This window comes from Lipotes vexillifer, unplaced genomic scaffold, assembly GCF_000442215.2.
Source record: "Lipotes vexillifer unplaced genomic scaffold, Lipotes_vexillifer_v1.1 scaffold1442, whole genome shotgun sequence".
Classification (NCBI taxonomy): domain Eukaryota; kingdom Metazoa; phylum Chordata; class Mammalia; order Artiodactyla; family Lipotidae; genus Lipotes; species Lipotes vexillifer.
The window spans coordinates 2,050,354-2,070,079 of record NW_006797379.1 but is presented as its reverse complement, the minus strand read 5'-3'; the positions used below and the strand labels follow the sequence as shown (position 1 = coordinate 2,070,079).

At 42.2% G+C, this 19,726-nt stretch overlaps 1 protein-coding gene across 1 annotated transcript in view; it reads right to left on the bottom strand.

Annotated features, from left to right (window-relative positions):
* Positions 1–19,726, bottom strand: part of MAP3K15 (mitogen-activated protein kinase kinase kinase 15) — a 156,330-nt gene that overhangs the window by 111,221 nt on the left and 25,383 nt on the right. The window contains exons 2-3 of the mRNA XM_007469314.1: positions 11,621–11,760; positions 9,326–9,349 (exon numbers count right to left, since the gene is read on the bottom strand). Coding sequence (XP_007469376.1) covers positions 9,326–9,349; positions 11,621–11,743 — 147 coding nt within the window. The 5' untranslated portion in view covers positions 11,744–11,760. The remainder of the gene's footprint in view (positions 1–9,325; positions 9,350–11,620; positions 11,761–19,726) is intronic.

Sequence of the window (19,726 nt, the reverse complement as noted above, 5' to 3'; positions counted from 1 at the left end):
ATAGTCCTAGACCAGACCAGACCAGGAATTCTGAACCCGGAGCCCATTAATTCTTGGGGGTCTGTGAACTTGAATGAGGAAAAAAAAAATTCCACCTCTGTCATCATTTGCCTTTAAGTGAAATGCAACACAGCCTTCCATCAGGAATGTAGGTAACCCATTCTTGTTTTAGCAGGACATGGGACTTTGTCACTAATAGAAATCACAGAATTTTTCATGTCATATTACAGTTCCTGCAGAGATCTCAAAATAACTTTTATTCTTATCACTACTCCAAAATGATGACAGTTTTTAGACTTGCTGCTTCATTTTATTATTTGAGACATTAGTAAAGGAGGACACAGATTACAATATACAACTTTAAAAATATTTTTGATAACTATATTTCAGTATAAATATAGTCATACTGAAGTATAGCTGGTCTCCTTTGTAATCCTTTGTATTTATTTAAGCACTTTAAGATACATTCTGAGAAGGGGCCCATAGGCTCCTCCAGACTGACAAAGGAGTCCCAGGCCCCCAAAATGTAAGAAACCCTGCTCTGGACTCCAAGCACATGTTTCACATAGAACAGCCTACCTGTAGCCCTAAAACACCAGAGATTCTTCAGTGGGCTTCATATATGAACATTTCCATGATAACACTGTGAGTCCCATCCATAAACAACTGTCTGGGTTCTCCAGGACAGCCCAGGAGAGCAGAGCATGTTGGGGTCTCAACCTAACTGCCCATCAGGTTCAACCACGGCCACTAACCAAGAACACGTGGGACGCACCCCCCAGCAGGCTCCTCTGCAGGCACCCTGTGCAGGAAGGCCAGCGGCCCAGGAAGGCCAGCACAGAAACGCAAGTGAAGGGGCCTCATTACACCAGCACTTAGTTTTGTTTATGGCTAGCAGCAGCTCACATAGTTGGTCAAAAACAGCACAAGTTTTATCAATTAATTCTTTAGAGCAAATAAAATGTGTAAGAATTTATCCCAACCAACTCATGATGAGACTTTCAGCTTGACCTTCCAGGGAACATTTTAAAAGTAATGATACAAACATTTAATCAGTCAACAAATGGCTTACTCAAAAGAAGGGGGAAAAATCTAAGGCAGATGGAAGGTGGTTTAATACTACCCATGAGGTAAGCTGATTTCTGAGCACTTATGGAAGAATGCATATCTTGATTGCTGGCAGATTCAAGCTTTGGAGCTTAAATCTTGTAATACAAACAGATTGCAAATCCTTAGTGAAAACTAGAATTTAAACAGCATAGAAAATTGTTCCCAAGAAAATTTAGGGAGCAAATGCGCAAACCTAAGACAATTAAAAAATTATTCAACATAACCACGTCTGACAAAGTCAATTTATTAAGGAAGAAAATCTAGGTCAGGTATCACTCTAAAAAAAAATGATTACAAGGTACAATTCTTTGTCTAGTCAGTTAAAGGAGAATTTTTAAAAATCAGCATGCATGCATATCAGGGAAATGCATTTTTTTTTAGATCAATGCAAACAGCATTCTACATTGCTATCTTTCTACATTGGCCTGGTCATAAGAGGAACAAATGCATATACAGAAGCTGAGTGACAATTTCAATTGGATAATCAGACTACTGTGCCACTGAAAGGTGAATGAAGATACCCCTGCTGGAAACATGCCATGTAGCACCAACTGAGCTATTCCAAGAGTCCATCTGCTTTGTTCAAATAACAGAATAGCTATCATAAAGTCGGAGAATTATTTCAGAGCTGGCACAAATCACGGTAATCACCTTATTAATAATCATCTCATTTTATAAGGGAGGAAACCGATTCCCAGCAAGGTTAACCAACTGGCCCACAGATGACCAGAGAGCCAGGCAAATCTCATGTCCTCCCCCTCCCTTCCTAGACTTCTTGTCACTGTCAATCCAGCTTAATTCTGAAATATCCTTAAATAGACACGGACATGATATACAAAACAAAATGCCCAACACCAACAGATGAGTGAATGGTGAAGTTTATGGTATGTGAATTACGTCTTAAAGAAAATAAATGGGTATCACGGGACACTAAAGACTTATTCAGTTAGTAGGCAGAATTAAATATTTCTATCTCAGTTCTGACATTGGCCCTGTGAAATGTGACATTACTCCTGTGATAGTCAAGAGGTACAGAGAAAGTTTTATGGTTCACACCTCCAGAGTACTCCAACTTATTTATTTATTCAGAGTACTCCAATTTAAAAGAGAACACAGACCACAGGCATGAAGGGGAAAAAAAAGACTTGAAGAGAGAACTTAAGATGAGGTAGAAATAAAAAATAGCTATACAAATGAAATAAATATTCAAAGGGCAGAAATTTTTACATAAATCACATTCAATGCGTAAAATAAAATTCTCCCTCTCCATCTACTATGAGAGCTAGCCTTCTTGTTTGAAATTGAGTCTTCATGATAAAAGTGGTAGAAATTCTGATTCTGAATTCAGAAAACCCAAAGGATATGGAAAGTAGAAAAGAAATTTAATTGCCTTTTTACCAAAGGGTCCCTAAGCAATCTACATCATCCTTGGTAATTTTGGATCCCAAGCCAAAGCAAACTGAAGAACTGAGGAAGGCAAGAGGGAAGGACCAGGAGAAATTCTGTTATTCTAAACTTGAGGCCTCAGTGTGCTTGTAGGCCAGGTAAAAGACTTCCAGTATTGTAGACAATACCCCCAATACTGCCAATGTCTGTTTCTCGAAGAATTTTCACTTCACTGGGATCACAGAGATAACTATTTTGATGGGAACAATGAGCTTCTTTTAAATCTCACTGTCCTTCCAGAGGAAAAAAATAATTACCTAGTCCAGAGGTCAAGAACCAGATTAGTTTTTCAATAAGGTGTTTTTTAGTAACGTGATCCTAGCTTGGAAACTGAACTCTGCTTTTTAAAAACGATCTCTGATCTCTAGCTTTAGGACATGACAAATGAAAGTAAGGTCTAGTTTACTTTGAACAATTTCTTCTAAAAGCATTGGGTGGAAAAGCTCATCTTCTGCTAATAATTTTCCTGGGGAACAAGGAAGGTTTGTGTCCCCATGCTTCCTCTCTGGTGAGGCTACGCACAGCTTCCAAATGATTTCCCACCAATTCAAAGGAAAAAATTATTTCTGTGCCTCTCACTTTCGAGGTACATGCTTAGTCTTGGGGTATATATGATTTACATATTTCTCAAGTAAAATGATTATAAGGTGGTGGACACTCAGGTGTACACCCACATCCCCCCTTCAAGGAAGGACATGCTGTCCCAGCTACCAGGAGCATTGTAGCTCTCACCCCTGCTGTCAGCCCCTTCTGGAACTGCCTCAGCTGCAGAGAGCACTTCACTCAACGTCACTCTCCTTCCGGTGAGGGATGGATACAGGAGACTAAAGGCCTGGCCATCCCATCCCAACTCAGAACTACTCCAAAAGGTCATTCCAGCTCAGAGCTCCCCAGGGGGGGATCGGCCAAGGCTGCCACTGAGCCTGCATCCCAGTTGGATTTCCCTCTCTTCCCAGTCCTGCTTCCCGCTCTCCTCTCCCTCAGAGGTGATCCCAAGCGCACTCCTCAAAAAAGCTGTCCACTAAACTCAGTCTCAGAGTCTACTTCCTGGAGGGAATCAAAATATAACGTAACTTTGAAAGTATGGTTATATTTACAAAGGAAAATTAAAACAAACAAAGAATACCTGTGGACTATGTACAATAATAACAAACTACCAGGAAGTTCCAAGGTTTAATAGATAAAGTAGTCTCTTGCGGTTGGCTACATTTTCACTCTTCTTTTCATAAAGGCTATATTTTCACTCTTGTTTTTGATTGTTCATCATATAAATATGTCTTCTGAAGTGATAAAATGCTGAAAGGGTCTATCTTTGTTATCTCTAAAGCAGTAGAAGATAGCCTAAGAATGAAAATGGATGAAAATAATAAATGAAGTCATTTTTATGGATCTCTGATCAAAACCTGAATTACATTTTAACTCAAATACTGAATTACGAAGCAAAATATGATGTGTTAAAGATTTCTGTGAAAGGTATTTCTTTTTAAAGTATCTTTTAAAATATTGACTTATTAATTTATTTGTTTTGGTTGTGCTGGGTCTTAGCTGTGGCAGGTGGGCTCCTTAGTTGCAACACATGGACTCCTTAGTTGCGGTATGTGAACTCTTAGTTGCAGCATGCATGTGGGATCTAGTTCCCTGACCAGGGATCAAACCTGGGCCCCCTGAATTGGGAGCGTGGAATCTTAACCACTGCGCCACGAGGGAAGTCCCGAAAGGTATTTTTAAAAAACAAATCTTGAAAAGGAAATTAAGAAAACAGTTTCATTTACAAAAATATCCAAAAGAATAAAATATCCAGGAATAAATTTAAGTGAGAAGGTAAAAGACTTGTACACAGAAAGCTATAAAACATTGCTGAAAGAAATTAAAGGGGACCTACATAAATGGAAAGACACCCTGTGTTTTTGGATTGGAGGACTTCATATTGTTAAGTCTTAAAGTGATAAACAGATACAACGCAATCCCTATCAAAATTCCAATGGCCTGTTTTGTAGAAATGGAAAAGCTGATTCTCAAATTCATATGGAACTGCAAGTGGCCCCAGATGGCCAAAACTGTGTTGAAAAAGAAGAACAAAGTTGGGGGAATCAGATTTCCTAATTTCAAAACGTACTATAAAGGTACAGTAGTCAAAAGAGCGTGGTACTGGCATAAAGGTAAACATACAAGTCAATGGAATAGAATTTCAAGTCCAGAAACAAACCCTTACATTTATGATCAGTTGGTTCTGACAAAGGTGCCAAGAAAATTCAATGGGGAAGGAATAGTCTTTTTAAGAAATGGTGCTGGGACATCTGGATAGCCACATGCAAAAGAAAGAAGCTGGACCCCTACCTCACACCAGACACAAAAATTACCTCAAAATGGGTCAGAGGAATAAATGTAAGAGCCAAAACTATAAAACTTTAAAAGGAAACATAAGAGTAAATTCTTCGTGACCTTGGGTTAGGCTAAGAGTTCTTAGATATAACACCAAAAGCACGAGCCATAAAAGAAGTAATTAATAAAGTCTCTGATAAGAGCCTTGCTTCCAGAATACACAAAGAACTCTACAGCTCCACAGTAAGACTAAAAAATCCAACTAAAAATAAGCAAAAGACTTGAATAGACATTTCACCAAAAAAAGACTAAGAATGGCTAATACGCACATGAGAAGATGCTCAACATCATTACCCACTAGGGAAATACAAAACGACAACAGGAAACCACTCCATACTCACTAAAATGGATATAATAAAAAGATAGACAATACCAAGTATTGATGAGGATGTGAAGAAGCCAGACCTCTCATTGCTGATGGAAATGTAAAACGGTACAGCCACCTTGAACATTATTTTGATAGTTTCTTACAAAGTCAAACATATATTTACTATATGATCCAGCAATTCCATTCCTAGCTATCTACCCAAGAGGAATGAAGACATATTTGCAACACAAAGACTTGTACTTGAATGTTTATAGCAACATTATGAATAATAACCAAAAAGTGGAGACAATCCAAATGTCCATCAACTGGGGAATATATAAATACAACGTGGAATATCCATACACTAGAATACTTTTCAGCAATAAAAAAGAACTACTGATACTTGCTACATCATGGGTGAACCTCACAAACATCATGCTAAGTGAAAGAAACTAGATGCAAAAGACCACATTATTGTATCCTTCCATTTCTATGAAAAGTCCTGAAAAGGTAAATCTATATCACATAAAGCAAATCAGCGGTTGCTTGGGGCTGGGATGGGAACAGGCACTGTCTGGAAACACGTATATTTTGGGGTGATGAAAATGCTCTAAAACTGGCTTGTAGTGATGGCTGCACAACTCTTAAAAATCACTGAATTGTGTGTACACAGGTGCATTTTACGGTAATGTCAATTATACCTAAATAAAGAGTTTAAAAAAAAACCCTGGAACACGAGACTATGAGCATCAGCTGAAAAAGAGGTGAGCACGAAAGGACAGAAGGGCCCACAAGGGCTGCAGGTCTGGTCCAGCCCAAAGCCTAGAGGTTGGCTTCCCGTACTTCACATCCCTGCAAAGCAACTGCTCCTAGAAATGGCAGCAAATGTAGCCAACTGTGATGGCTACTTTTGTGTGTCAACTTGACTGGCCACAGGGTGCCCAGATTAAACATTATTTCTGGGTGTGTCTGTGAGGGTGTCTCTGAATGAGATTAGCATCTGGGTCAGTGGACTCAGTCAAGTAGACTGCCCTCCCCACTGTGGGTGGGCACCATCCAATCCACCGACGCCTGACCAGGCCACAAGGCGGAGGAAGGAGGAATTTGCCCTCTTTTTCCTGCCTAACTGCTTGATCTGGGACACCTCATCTCATCTTCTCTGATCTACACCATCGGCTCCCCTGGTTCTCAGGCCTTTGGACTTAAACCGAATTACACCACTGGCTTTCCTGGGTCTGCAGCCTGCAGATGGTAGACTGTTGGGCTTCTCAGCCTCCATAATTACGTGAGGTAACTCCTCATAATAAATATCTCTATCTCCCTCTTTCTATAACTCCAATTGGCTCTGTTTCTCTAGAGCAGGGGTCCCCAACCCCTGGGCCGCGGACCGGTACCAGTCCATGGCCTGTTAGGAACCAGGCAGCCAGGCAGGTGAGCGGCAGGCAAGCGAATGAAGCTTCGTCTGCCGCTCCCCACCGCGCCCCACCGCTCCCCATCGCTCGCATTACTGCCTGAACCATTCCCCCCTCCGCCCCAGTCTGTGGAAAAACTGTCTTCCACGAAACCGGTCCCTGGTGCCAAAAAGGTTGGGGACTGCTACTCTATAGAACCCTGGCTAATACACTATCCCTCTACCAAATGAAGCCGAGTTCTATACATTATCAGGCACAATTCTAGAAACACAGAATACTCCCTGAAGACAGAGACCTCAAAGCATCTTGGTTTCCATATATTCATAAACCACTTCAAGCACCCAGCTGCACGTTCAGTGTGTGGCATTTAATCTGTACCTGACTCACAGGACTTCATAATTCACCAACTACAACTAGGTTGTATCTCTCTCTCTTAAAGCTATCCAATTATCACAGACCCACAATTTCACCAGATTCTCTCTCAAAACCTCTGGTGTTACACGAGCCATACCCCTGCTTCCAAGCAGCATTACCTCCATCCATATGGAGGGGACAAGGGAACAAACTCTTCTTAAATGTCAGCTGAGTTACTTTGACATTCTATTTCAATGTTTAATCACCATCACTTGTGAGATGTCCATTCTGCTGACCCCAACCTTTTTTCAGTTTGCCGTACTTCCATGACATCTGGAGCAGAAGTAACGGCTTCCCTGCTTCCTGAAAAGGGATAACATTTGAAAATGGCCATGAACACTACCTCCTGCGGTTTGCTTCCCTTCAACTTTTCCTCTTAGGTGCTGTTTTCAACCCTTCCAGTCACCTCTGGCCCTTTATTTTGTTCTCCTGAATGCTCTAAATTTTCATACCCCATCAAGCATGACAAGCAGTCCTGGGCACAGAATTCTAAAGTAATGCCAAACACAGCAGGGAGATTCATTGCCAAATCGTTTAGAATAAGTTTGTTCCTAAAAAACAAACGAAACAAACAAAAGCCTAGGGAGAATGATGCTGCGGTAGAATTACCAAGAATGTGAAGGAATTCCTGGGTGTTTAGACAAGGGAGAACATACCAGAAGGGAGGGTATGTAGTAGAATGGTAACAGAATGACACTAAGTCTCCCCAGAGCAGGATTTCTAGACTCCGACACAACTAACAGTCAGGATGTAAAGAGTTTTCTTCCTTGCACCTTTGCCTGAATGTAATTCTTGTTTTAAGGAATAACTTTCCTAGACGTTCCTTGTATTAAACCCAAGTTACGTCTTTTCACTTGTACAACAAATATGCAACACGGACAGTGAGTGCTGGAAGTTACCTATGAACGAAACAACAGAGTTCAACCTTTTCCTTTTACTGCCGAGGGCACTGAGGATTGGGGTGGGGGATGGAATGACTGCCCGAAGTTACTAAGAGACAGAGCTGGGACTACACCCTGTGCCTCGCAGCCTCAGGCCCAATCTCCTTTGACTGGATTCCTGTCCCCAAGAAGGAGGTAATTTAAGAAATCAAGATCTAGAAAGAACAGGAAAGAGCCCATAAGTGGGCAGTATTAGCATGTAAATGGGACAAAATGAAGCGACAAATCTTCCCATTTCTTTTCCCAAGAAAACCACCTTGATGCCTTATTTTCAGATCAGCTTATTAAACCCACACTCCAGTGGTAATGACATAAACTGTATTTGTTTTGTTTCTAGAATTTCATCCTCGGGCTTTGAGGAGAGTCAAGGCTTCCACCTCCGGCAGGGAGCCCTGCCTGGGTCCTGGGGAAGCCTGGGCCCCCCGCGGCTGCAAGGTGGGACCTCCTGTGGAGGGGGGGTGTCACGCCACGCTCCGGCTCCCCTGCAGAGGGCGCCTTCGGGAGACCTCTACCTCCTGGGCCCTTTTCTCCCTCTCCCTCTGGGAACTGCAACTGGACTAGGAAAAGAGGCAAGAGGCCCTGCCATTCTAGAAGGGTCAGTGGCTAAGGGCCAAAGGAAAGGGAAGAAAGAACTGTCCTTAGTCTAGGTCACAATTTCTCAGAGCATGGGCAGTTTTTTTTGGGGGGGGGGCATTCAAAGGTACAGGATAACCGTGGCACTATTTCCAAGGACATGATCTTATCTGAATGTTTTTAGGGTGGGGGAGGGTTTCATGATACAAGTCAAACCAAAACGGTGTTATCAATATGTCACTGCAGGAACTTTTAAGTCAAATCAGGAGACTAGCACATAAATGGAAAGAATTGGAACTCCATCCTGCTTCTTTTCAGCTTGTGGCAGGGAACTTTGGGCTAGGCTCCAAACTTAACTCCGGTATAAGCTCATGTCTCTTTGTTTTGAGGGAAACTTTGGTTGGAAGTATGGAGGCACTGGCTCCAGCAGAAAGAATCCTGGTGGTCCATAGGAACACCGACCCAGCTCAGAAGACAGCCGGGTGGTTGCAGGCTCAAAGTCCTAGTGTGTAACGAAGAAAAAGTACACCTGCCTGACCTTGCCCTCTGCCCTGCACCCTGGGCAGCTGAGTGGGGCTGATCCAGCTGGCAGCTTGAGGGGTAGGGGTTTCTAGGTGTCCCCCTTAGAAACACAACCAACAGGTACAATTAGACATCACTTGGCTATCTGTGGGATTTTCAGGCAAGCATTTTATATGTTTACATTCACAAAGTTAAAAATCTGAAAATACAATACTTACTGTGTTTTTTTGAGTTACTATATCCTGAAAAGAAAAGATAGGATCAATATAGCTTTTTTCCAAAACAGTTAATTTCCATAAGCACTAGTAAGCAGTTTGTCCCCATGCCATCAGCTGGCACCCATTTTAGAGCAAGAGTTCATCATTTGACACCTCCCCCTGTAAAAAGCTTCAAAAAGAAGGGGCCTCTAAGAAATGTAAAATTCATGTTCTAAGGAAAATTTATCATGATTGGTCAGCTTTGGAATTCCTGGGGGACATATATTGGTTATAAGGATTTTCCCATAGCAATGGCAATGCTTCTGTCCAAAGATATTTTGAGATTCAAGTTCAGGGCTCTGAATACCCTGCACCTCGCCTTCTCACTGACAGCAGTGAAGCGCATGGGCAGCCCATGGTAACCTTGGGCCTGGAACCGTTTCTTGAGTCATCAGTGTGAAGGCTGCAGGCCACCCCCTGCCCAAGTCAGTCTTCCTACAGAAGGGGTGTTGCTGATAGGATTCCTGACACCTCACTATAGGTATTATATTTATATATATTCACTATAGGAATTTTCAAACTCAAACTCAATGACAACAATTTTAGTCGGTTAACTTAGCATAATGGTTATGCAGCCCTTGACTGTATCATTTATGCGCTGCAAGCCATTTGCTGAAAAAAGAAAACATAATTAAACAGCTGTCCCCGTAAAATGTGTTTTACGTGTTCTGAGATTTCTATTTTCTGACAAGTGCAGATCGCTTCTTCTGGCGTCAGATATAACTGAGTACCCATTTCTGTTTTAGGAAGTATTCTTCCATATCATTAAAAATTAAAACTTATCTAGGTCATGGGACTTTCCAGAGGAGTTCATTAACGCACAAATGAGAAAACAAATTTATTGAACTGGGAAAAAATACATTCTAGTTTCATGTTTCTCATCAAAATACAGCTTAATAATCTACCCTTTCACATTTTCTAATTCTACATATTTCTAAGCATAACCACTTTAGTGAATATCAGTAAAAGAAAAAAAAATCTAAATATCTAAAGTAATTTAGATTGGTTTATAGCCTTTTGGGAAACTATTTTACAACGTAAAGTATAATAGCAAAACAGTTTCTTCTTCCACTGTCACATGAATGACTCTTAAAATACAACACAGTGCTAGGATGAGAGAGGACACACCTATATAAGGTGTATGTGATATATTAACACATAAAGGTTACACATCTGAGATAGGTAGTATTTCTACCAGGAAACAATCCCAAATTGTTACAGAACCCAGAAACATCTGGTTAATATTAGACCTTAAGAAAGAGAAACAAAAATGTGTAATTTGCCATCACAAAATTGTGTCATTTATATACTAGTGACTTTTAAGGCTAAGGTAGCTGAACATTTAGAAATGACGTCCATGAAAGCTAACTCTGAACCACTGGTTCTCACCTCTGGCTGTACACTGGGGACGTTAAAAAAAAATCCCCTAGAGATTGTGACATAATTGGTCTTGGTGTGGCCTGGGTACTGGGATATTTACAAACCCCCCAAATGATTCTAAAGTGCAGTCAAGGTTGAGTAACACTGCTGTAAACAAACTAATCTTTTAATTCCTGAAATGAGTTAACATAGACCAGGATTTCCTGACTAGTATTAAGATATTAAGCAATATTAATATTAGCTAAATTTTGTAACAACTCACATCTGACCTTCACATTTCACAAACAGGAACATTTTTAAAAGTACTGTTATCCAAAAAAGCTTGTATCAAATTTGCAAAAACACATTTAAAAGTTCTCAGTAATTACTGAGCTGTGTATGAACACACAAGTATTCAGTTTTGCTTGGCTTTAAACTGGGGAGAAAAAAATGACAGATTAAATACTGATTACGTCTGTGCTAAACGTTTCTACCCATTTTGGTAACCGTTAAACATCTTCCTATTATTATCCAAGTTGAGATTTTTTTTTTTTTTTTTTTTTTAATGTGCAGGTTTGGATCAAATTGCCCAATGGAGGATTCAAAGTGCTGTGTTTGCTTCAGCAGAAACTAACAGGAGTTTTTGCCTTCACCTCCCCAGTGAGCTTAGAAATACTTAAGTTGCCTGCAAACGCACATCTCTAGCACCTACGCTCACAAAGAAGCCAGGAAGTCACCTGTGTGAGCTGGAACCTGGGGGTGGGAAGGAAGGAACTGCACGAGCAAATCTTTCTTGTTTTTCTCCAACCTCCTCTGCTACGTGTACATTTCAACGGAACACACAATACTGCTTTCCCAAAACAAAGTACTCAGGAGAAGGTGAACAATACTCTTTACCTTCAATGAAAGAGCAGTGTCAGCATCGGTGTCGTGGTACAGGATCACATTATTGGCCATGTCAAAGCTTTCACGGACTCCAAGATGGTAGAAGAGGGAAGGCTGTCTGGAGACATCGCTCATGTCCACCACGGCAACATCTGAGACGAACAAGGAGGGGACAAGGTCGGGGGAGAGAGAGGTGATCTACTTAATCTACTTGGCGATGATCGCCAACGGGGAGCTGCTGCAATTTGTATTCCTACCATCAGCCTTTCAGGTAAAGCAGAAGTAAGGAATGATTTGATTAAAATTAGCCCCATGAACTGCAGAAGAAAAGCAACAGGAATAAAAACTAAAAACCAAAAAACTCTTCCTTCTTCAAAGTGCTGAGAACAAAGTCTCACTTAAAAATTGCTGGTGGGTTTATTTTAAATGTTATTTTTATTAGGAAATTTATCATATCCAAAGAATGTATTTAGCTTATATATAAAGTATTAAGTATAATGAAATGAAAAACCATGCACCCACCATGCAGCCCAAGACACAAAGTGCTATCTGTACTCAGAGCTCCATACGCCTCCTCGTAATCACATCTCTCCCTCTTGCCCAGAGAACGCCTCCATCCTGATCTCTGCATTTATCAGTTCCCTGCATATATCTGTATATGCATATTATATATTATTATAATTATGAATTCCTAAACAGTATATTGTTTAGTTTTGTATGTCTTTGAACTTTATATAAATAGTACCATACTGTATATATTCTTTGACTTGCTGGTTTTTGGTGTGCAACAACCAACTTGAATGTCTAGCTCTAAGCTCATGCATTGTCACTTCAGCACATGATTTCTTCTTTTCCTATTTCAAACTGTTTTAATGAAAATTCCCACACCACGTTCCTGGTTCATATGTCACCATCAACTGGACGGCACAGATCACATGCCCCTGGAGTTGTGTCCTAGAGAGACTTTAATCAAGGAGGGGTGGGATAGGGAGGGAGGGAGACGCAAGAGGGAAGAGATATGCGAACATATGGGTATGTATAACTGAGTCACTCTGTTATAAAGCAGAAACTAACACACCATTGTGAAGCAATTATACTCCAATAAAGATATAAGAAAAAACAAAACAGAAGGGCAACACAGAGCATCAATAAAGAACAAACTTAAATTTGCCTAGTAGCATTGGATACCATTTCAAGTCTAGCTATTTTCAAGCGAGTATCAGAGCTCCAAGTTTGACTGGACTTTCTCCACGATGTACAGCAGAAATTTGGGGAAACAGTGCCCAAACTTATCCTTGTGCTGCTGTGACCTCACAGGAAGTCACTGAAAATCCCAATGAAACAGAACAGAGGCGAGGTGAATAGGGACGTGAAGAAACAAAAAGGCAGAGAGATGCTGCATCAGCACCAGGCACCACTGGGAGACCTGAGACCGAGCCTTGGTAAGTCCTGGGTGGGCCTTTTTATTCCCTAATTTATGGGTTGCCTGCTCTATGCCAGGCACTGTGCTTGGTGCCAGGGACAGAAGTGTGAACAAGGCATAATCCCTTTCCTCAAAACCAGGTTTAATACAACGGAGGCGACGGGAAGGAAGCAGTGGTTAGAATCAGGGTAAGGAAGGCTAAGATGAGGGGAACAGTGACAGAGGCACCCATGGGGGGGGCACCGAACCCACACTCGGGTGGAGGGCAGTCAGGGAAGGCTGAAAGCATGTGAGCTGTCTGGAGCCTGGGGGTCCATATGAGGCAAGAAAACTGGGGAGAGGATGGGCGGAAGGACAGAGAGGGAAAAAGCATTGTAGGGAGAGAAGGCAGCAAGTGCAAGCCAGAGGTCAGGGGGGTGTACATGTTGGGGCCACTGCAAATCATTTCACAGGACTAGAACATCTAAGAAGATGAACCTGGAAGGGTTAGTAGGTGCCAGACAGGTGAAGGCATCTGAAGGCCATGTTAGGGGGGCTGGACACTAGCTTGAGACAATGGGAAACCTATGGAAGGGTGTGGGTTTTGTTTGTTTTTTTAATTTTCATTATGGAAAATTACAAACATATATGTAAAAGTAAACAGAAGAGTAAAATGGAACCCCTGTAGCCCCCACTTCCCTCAACAATTATCAACTCAGCCAGCCTTGTTTCATCTCTACTGCCAACCACACCATCCCCTTCCATATAATTTTGAAACAAATCCCCGGTATCATATAACTTCATCTCCAAATACTTCAGTATGTTTCGTTAAAAGAACTCAAAGGAAAAAAACAACAACAAATAACCATAGCATCAATGTCTCATCATTATCTAAAAAAAATAATCATGAAGGGCTTAAACAGGAGACTATCATATCCAAATTCACCCTTTAGAGGTTATTGCTCAAGAAAGGACAAATGTATATACTGAGCAAACGCTTTTTACAACCCAGCCTGGTTAATTTATCTCAAATGGATACCTGGTCCCCAGAGACATCTGCTCAGCGTCCAAACCACACTGCAGCTGAATAAATGAGACATTCTGCCCGCATGAGTTTTCCCTGGACTCTATTACCTTCCTAAATGAAAAAGAATGTGTTTCCTACTAATGTTATTAGGAAATGGAAACAGATGCTAATTCCAAGGCCGTGGGGACTTCTATAATTAGTTAACAAAGGACAGGAAGCAAATGGAGGAAGACAAAGGAGAGTGGTGGGAAGGGGCACGGCAGGCGTGAAGGACGGCAGACCCCATTCACGCAGACCATTTTCACAGGAAACCTGCAACTTGGTGGAGTAGCTTGTAGCCAAGTAGATTAAATTTTAATCTGGTGACATGAGTTCCTGCTTTCCTCCGCCTTCTCAATGTTCTGTGCTGAGACCTGTAGGCTGGCCTCACCACGTCCACTAAGGAGCCCCTCGGTGGCTCCACCAAGGGTTGGGATGGAGATTTTTCTTGGTGCCTCATTAAAACAGGACAGACTGAAGCAAGATGGCTACTGAGTGACTCAGGGGAGAAACGCTGGACGCGTGCTGGATTCCAGCCCTGAGGAGGACAGCACGGGACTTTATCACGCTACCTGAGAAAGGAAATCCTATTCAAAAGGCATGGTTGGGCAAAGCTTTTGCACAGTGAACTGCTAAGGGAAAAAGGGCAGAAACAAAGACATGTTTGCTGGAAAACGGGCAAGATAGTTTCACGTCATCTTACTTAATCTTTGCAACAACACCCTGAGTACTCCCCAATCCCGGGAGCGCGCAAGGGCCACTGTGCCTGCACACTCATATCAGGGGGATAATGGCCAGCACACGCTGAGGAAAGAGGCAGCAAGCATCCAAACTAATAACAGCCATTCAATTCCGGAAAAGAGGGTGGAGTAGACCAACTTGAGCTCATCTTCTCTCACAAAAACACCAAAACCACAAGTAACTGCTGAACAACCATCAACAAAAAAGACTGGAAGCTACCAAAACAGATTTTTTACACTCAAAGACAAAAAAGAAGCCACAATGAGAGGGTAGGAAGGGCACTTTCGGAACATAATCAAATCCCAAACCAACCAGATTGACAACCCACAAACTGGAAGATAATTATATTGCAGAGGTCCTCCCATAAGAGTGAGAGTCCTGAGCCTCTGAGTGAGGTCTCAGAGACCTCTGGGACAACATTAAATGCACCAACATTTGCATCATAGGTGTCCCAGAAGGAATAGAGAGAGAGGAAGGGCCTGAGAAAATATATGAAGAGATTATAGCCGAAAACTTCCCTAACATGAGAAAAAAAACATTCAACTTAAGTCCAGGAAGTGGAGAGAGTCCCATACAAGATAAACCAAGGAGGAACACACCTCCTTGGTTTGGTTTGATATTAATCAAACTGACAAAAATTAAAGACAAACAAAAAATATTAAAAGCAAGAAGGGAAAAGTGGGCTTCCCTGGTGGTGCAGTGGTCGAGAGTCCGCCTGCCGATGCAGGGGACATGGGTTCGTGCCCCGGTTTACTTCTCTGGGTTTTGTTGTTTGGTTCTTGCCTTCAGTTTTTGGTGACACACATTTATACCTGACAGTCACTCACTGCCATTGCTAGGCCTAAAACAGGTTGTAATTGGTAAGTTGTGGTGCTTTTTTAAAAAAAAGAATTTTAGGGAACTCCCTGGTAATCTAGTGGTTAGAACTCCCCACTTGCACTGCTGAGGGCCTGGGTTCAGTCCCTCGTCGGAGAACTGGGACCTTCAAGCCGTGCGGAGTGGCCAAAAACAAAAAAAAAAAAAAAAAAAAGAAGGGAAAAGTGACAAGTAACATACAAGGGAATCCCCATAAGGGTATCAGCCGATTTTTCAGCAGAAACTCTGAAGGCCAGAAGGGAGTGGCACGATATATTTAAAATGATGAAAGGGAAAAACCTACAATCAAGAATATTCTACCCAGCAAGGCTCTCATTCAGATTCAATGGAAAAATCAAAAGTTTTACAGACAAGCAAAAGCTAAGAGAATTCAGCACCACCAAACCAGCTTTACAACAAATCCTAAAGGAACTTCTCTAGGTGGGAAAAAAAAGGCCAAAACGAGAATCAAGAAAATTACAAATGGGGCTTCCCTGGTGGTGCAGTGGTTGAGCCTTCGCCTGCCAAGGCAGGGGACGCGGGTTTGTGCCCCGGTCCAGGAGGATCCCGCGTGCTGCGGAGCAGCTGGGCCCGTGAGCCATGGCCGCTGGGCCTGTGAGTCTGGAGCCTGTGCTCTGCAACGGGAGAGGCCACGACACTGAGAGGCCCACAAAAAAAAAAAAAAAAAAAAAAGAAAAAGAAAAAGAAAATTACAAATGGGAAAGCTCACCAATAAAGGCAAACATAAAGTAAAGGTAGGAAATCATCCACACACAAATATGATATCAAAACCAGCAAGGATGAGAAGAGGAGAGTACAAATGCAGGATACTGGCAGTGCACTTGAAATTAAGAGTCCAGCAACTCAAAACGATCTCGTACATATACACACTGCTATATCAAAACCTCATGGGAGGGACTTCCCTGGTGGTCCAGTTGGTAAGACTCCACACTCCCAATGCAGGGGGCCAGGCCTCGATCCCTGGTTGGGGAACTATACCCCGCAGGCATGATGCAACGAAGAGTCCACATACCGCAACTAAAGACCCTGCATGCCACAAATAAGACCTGGCAGAGCCTAAATAAATATTAAAAAAAATAAACCTCGTGGGAACCACAAACCAAAAATCTACAATAGATACACATACAAAAAAGAAAAAGCAATCTGAACACAACACGAAAGACAGACACCAAATCACAAGAGAACAAAAGATGAAGGGAAGAGAAAAAAGACCCTGAAAAACAAATCCAAAACAATGAACAAAATGGCAGTAAGAACATTCCTATTGATAATCACCTTAACCGTAAATGGATTAAATGCTCCAACCAAAAGACATAGACTGGCTGAATGGATACAAAAACAAGACCCGTATATATGCTGTCTACAAGAGATCCACTTCAGATCTAGGGACACATACAGACTGAAACTGAGGGGACGGAAAAAGGTATTCCACGCAAATGGAAATCAAAAGAAAGCTGGAGTAGCAATACTCATGTCAGACAAAATAGACTTTAAAATGAAGAATGCTACAAGAGACAAAGAAGGACTCTAAACAATGATCAAGGGATCAATCCAGGAAGATAACAACTGTAAATATATATGCACCCAACACAGGAGTACCTCAATATGTAAGGCAAATGCTAACAGCCATAAAGGAGAAATCAACAGTAACACAACAGTGGGGGACTTTAACACCTCACTTTCACCAATGGACAGATTATCCAGACAAAAAGTCAATAAGGAAACACAGGCCTCAAATGATATGTTAGACCAGATGGATTTAATTGATATTCATAGAGCATTCCATCCAAAAGCAGGAGAATACACTTTCTTCTCCGGTACACATGGAATATTCTCCAGGAGAGATCACATGCTGGGCCACAAATGAAGCCTCAGTAAATTTAAGGAAACAGAAATCATATCAAGTACCTTTTCCCAGCACAATGCTTTGTAATCATAAATCAATTACAGGACAAAAACTGTAAAAATACAAGACATGGAGGCTAAACAATATGCCGCTAAACAACCAATGGATCACTGAACAAATCAAAGAGGAATTCGAAAAATACCTAGAGACAAATGACAATGAGAACACAACAGTCCAAAACCTATGGGATGCAGCAAAAGCAGTTCAAAGAGGGAAGTTTACAGCAATACAAGCCTACCTTAGGAAACAAGAAACATCTCAAATAAACGACCTAAACTTACACATAAATCAACTAAAGAAAGAACAAACAAAACCCAAAGTTAGTAGAAGGAAAGAAATAAAGATCAGAGCAGAAATAAATGAAACAGAGATGAAGAAAACAATAGAAAAGATCAATGAAACTAAAATCTGGTTCTTTGAGAAGATAAACAAAATTGTCAAACCTTTAGCCAGACTCAACAAGAAAAAAAGAGAACTCAAATCAATAAAATTAGAAATGAAAAAGGAGAAGTTACAACTGACACCACAGAAATACAAAGGATCGTAAGAGACTACTACAAACAACTATATGCCAATAAAATGGATAACCTAGAAGAAACTGACAAATTCCTAGAAAGATACAACCTTCCAAGACTGAACCAGGAAAAACAGAAAATATGAACAGACCAATCACAAGTACTGAAATTTAAACAGAGATTTAAAAGCTTCCAAAAGGGACTTCCCTGGTGGTCCAGTGGTAAAGAATCCTCCTTCCAATGCAGGGCATGGGGATTTGATCCCTGGTCGGGGAACTAAGATCCCACATGCCGCAGGGCTACTAAGCCTGGGCACCACAACTGCTGAGCTCACGCACCACAACAGGACAGCCCACGTGCTGAAAACTGCAAGAGCCCACGCGCCCTGCAGCCTGCGTGCCGCAACGAGAGAGAAAACCTGCACTCCACAACTAGAGAGAAGCCCGCACGCCACAATGAAGAGCACACACCACAACGAAAGATCCCGTATGCCTCAACTAAGACCCGACACAGCCAAAAAATAATAAAGAAAATAAAAAAAACAAAATAAAAGCTTCCAACAAACAAAAGTCCAAGACCAGATGGCGTCACAGGTGAATTCTATCAAACATTTAGAGAAGAGTTAACAGCTATCCTTGGGAAACTCTTCCAAAAAATTGCAAAGGAACTCTGCTCATTCTATGAGGCAACCATCACCTGTATACCAAAACCAGACAAAGATACCACAAGAAAAAAAATTACAGGCCAATATCACTGATGAACAGAGATGCAGAAATACTCAACAAAATACTACCAAACAGAATCCAACAATACATTAAAAGGATCATACACTATGACCAAGTGGGATTAATCCCAGGGATGCAAGGATTCCTCAGTATCCTCAAATCAATCAGTGTGATACACCACATTAACAAACTGAAGAATATATGGCTTCAAGATGGCAGAAGAGTAAGACGCGGAGATCACCGTCCTCCCCACAAATACATCAGAAACACATCTACGTGTGGATCAGCTACTACAGAACACCTACTGAACGCTGGCAGAAGACCTGAGACCTCCCAAAAGGCAAGAAACTCCCCACGTACCTGGGTAGGGCAAAAGAAAAAAGAAGAGAGACAAAAGAATAGGGACGGGACCTGCACCAGTGGGAGGGAGGTGTGAAGGAGGAAAGGTCTCCACACACTAGGAAGCCCCTTCGCGGGCGGAGACTGCGGGAGGTGGAGCGGGGAGCTTCGGCGCCGCGGAGGACAGCGCAGCAACGGGGGTGCGGAGGGCAAAGCGGGGAGATTCCCGCACAGAGGATCGGTGCCGACCGGCACTCACCAGCCCCAGAGGCTCGTCTGCTCACCCGCCGGGGAAGGTGGGGGCTGGGAGCTGAGGCTCAGGCTTCGGAGGTCGGATCCCAGGGAGAGGACTGGGGTTGGCGGCGTGAACACAGCCTGCAGGGGGTCAGTGCACCACGGCTGGCCGGGAGGGAGTCCGGGAAAAATTCTGGAGCTGCCGAAGAGGCAAGAGACTTTTTCTTGCCTCTTTGTTTCCTGATGCGCGAGGAGAGGGGATTCAGAGCGCCGCTTAAAGGAGCTCCAGAGACGGGCGCGAGCCGCGGCTATCA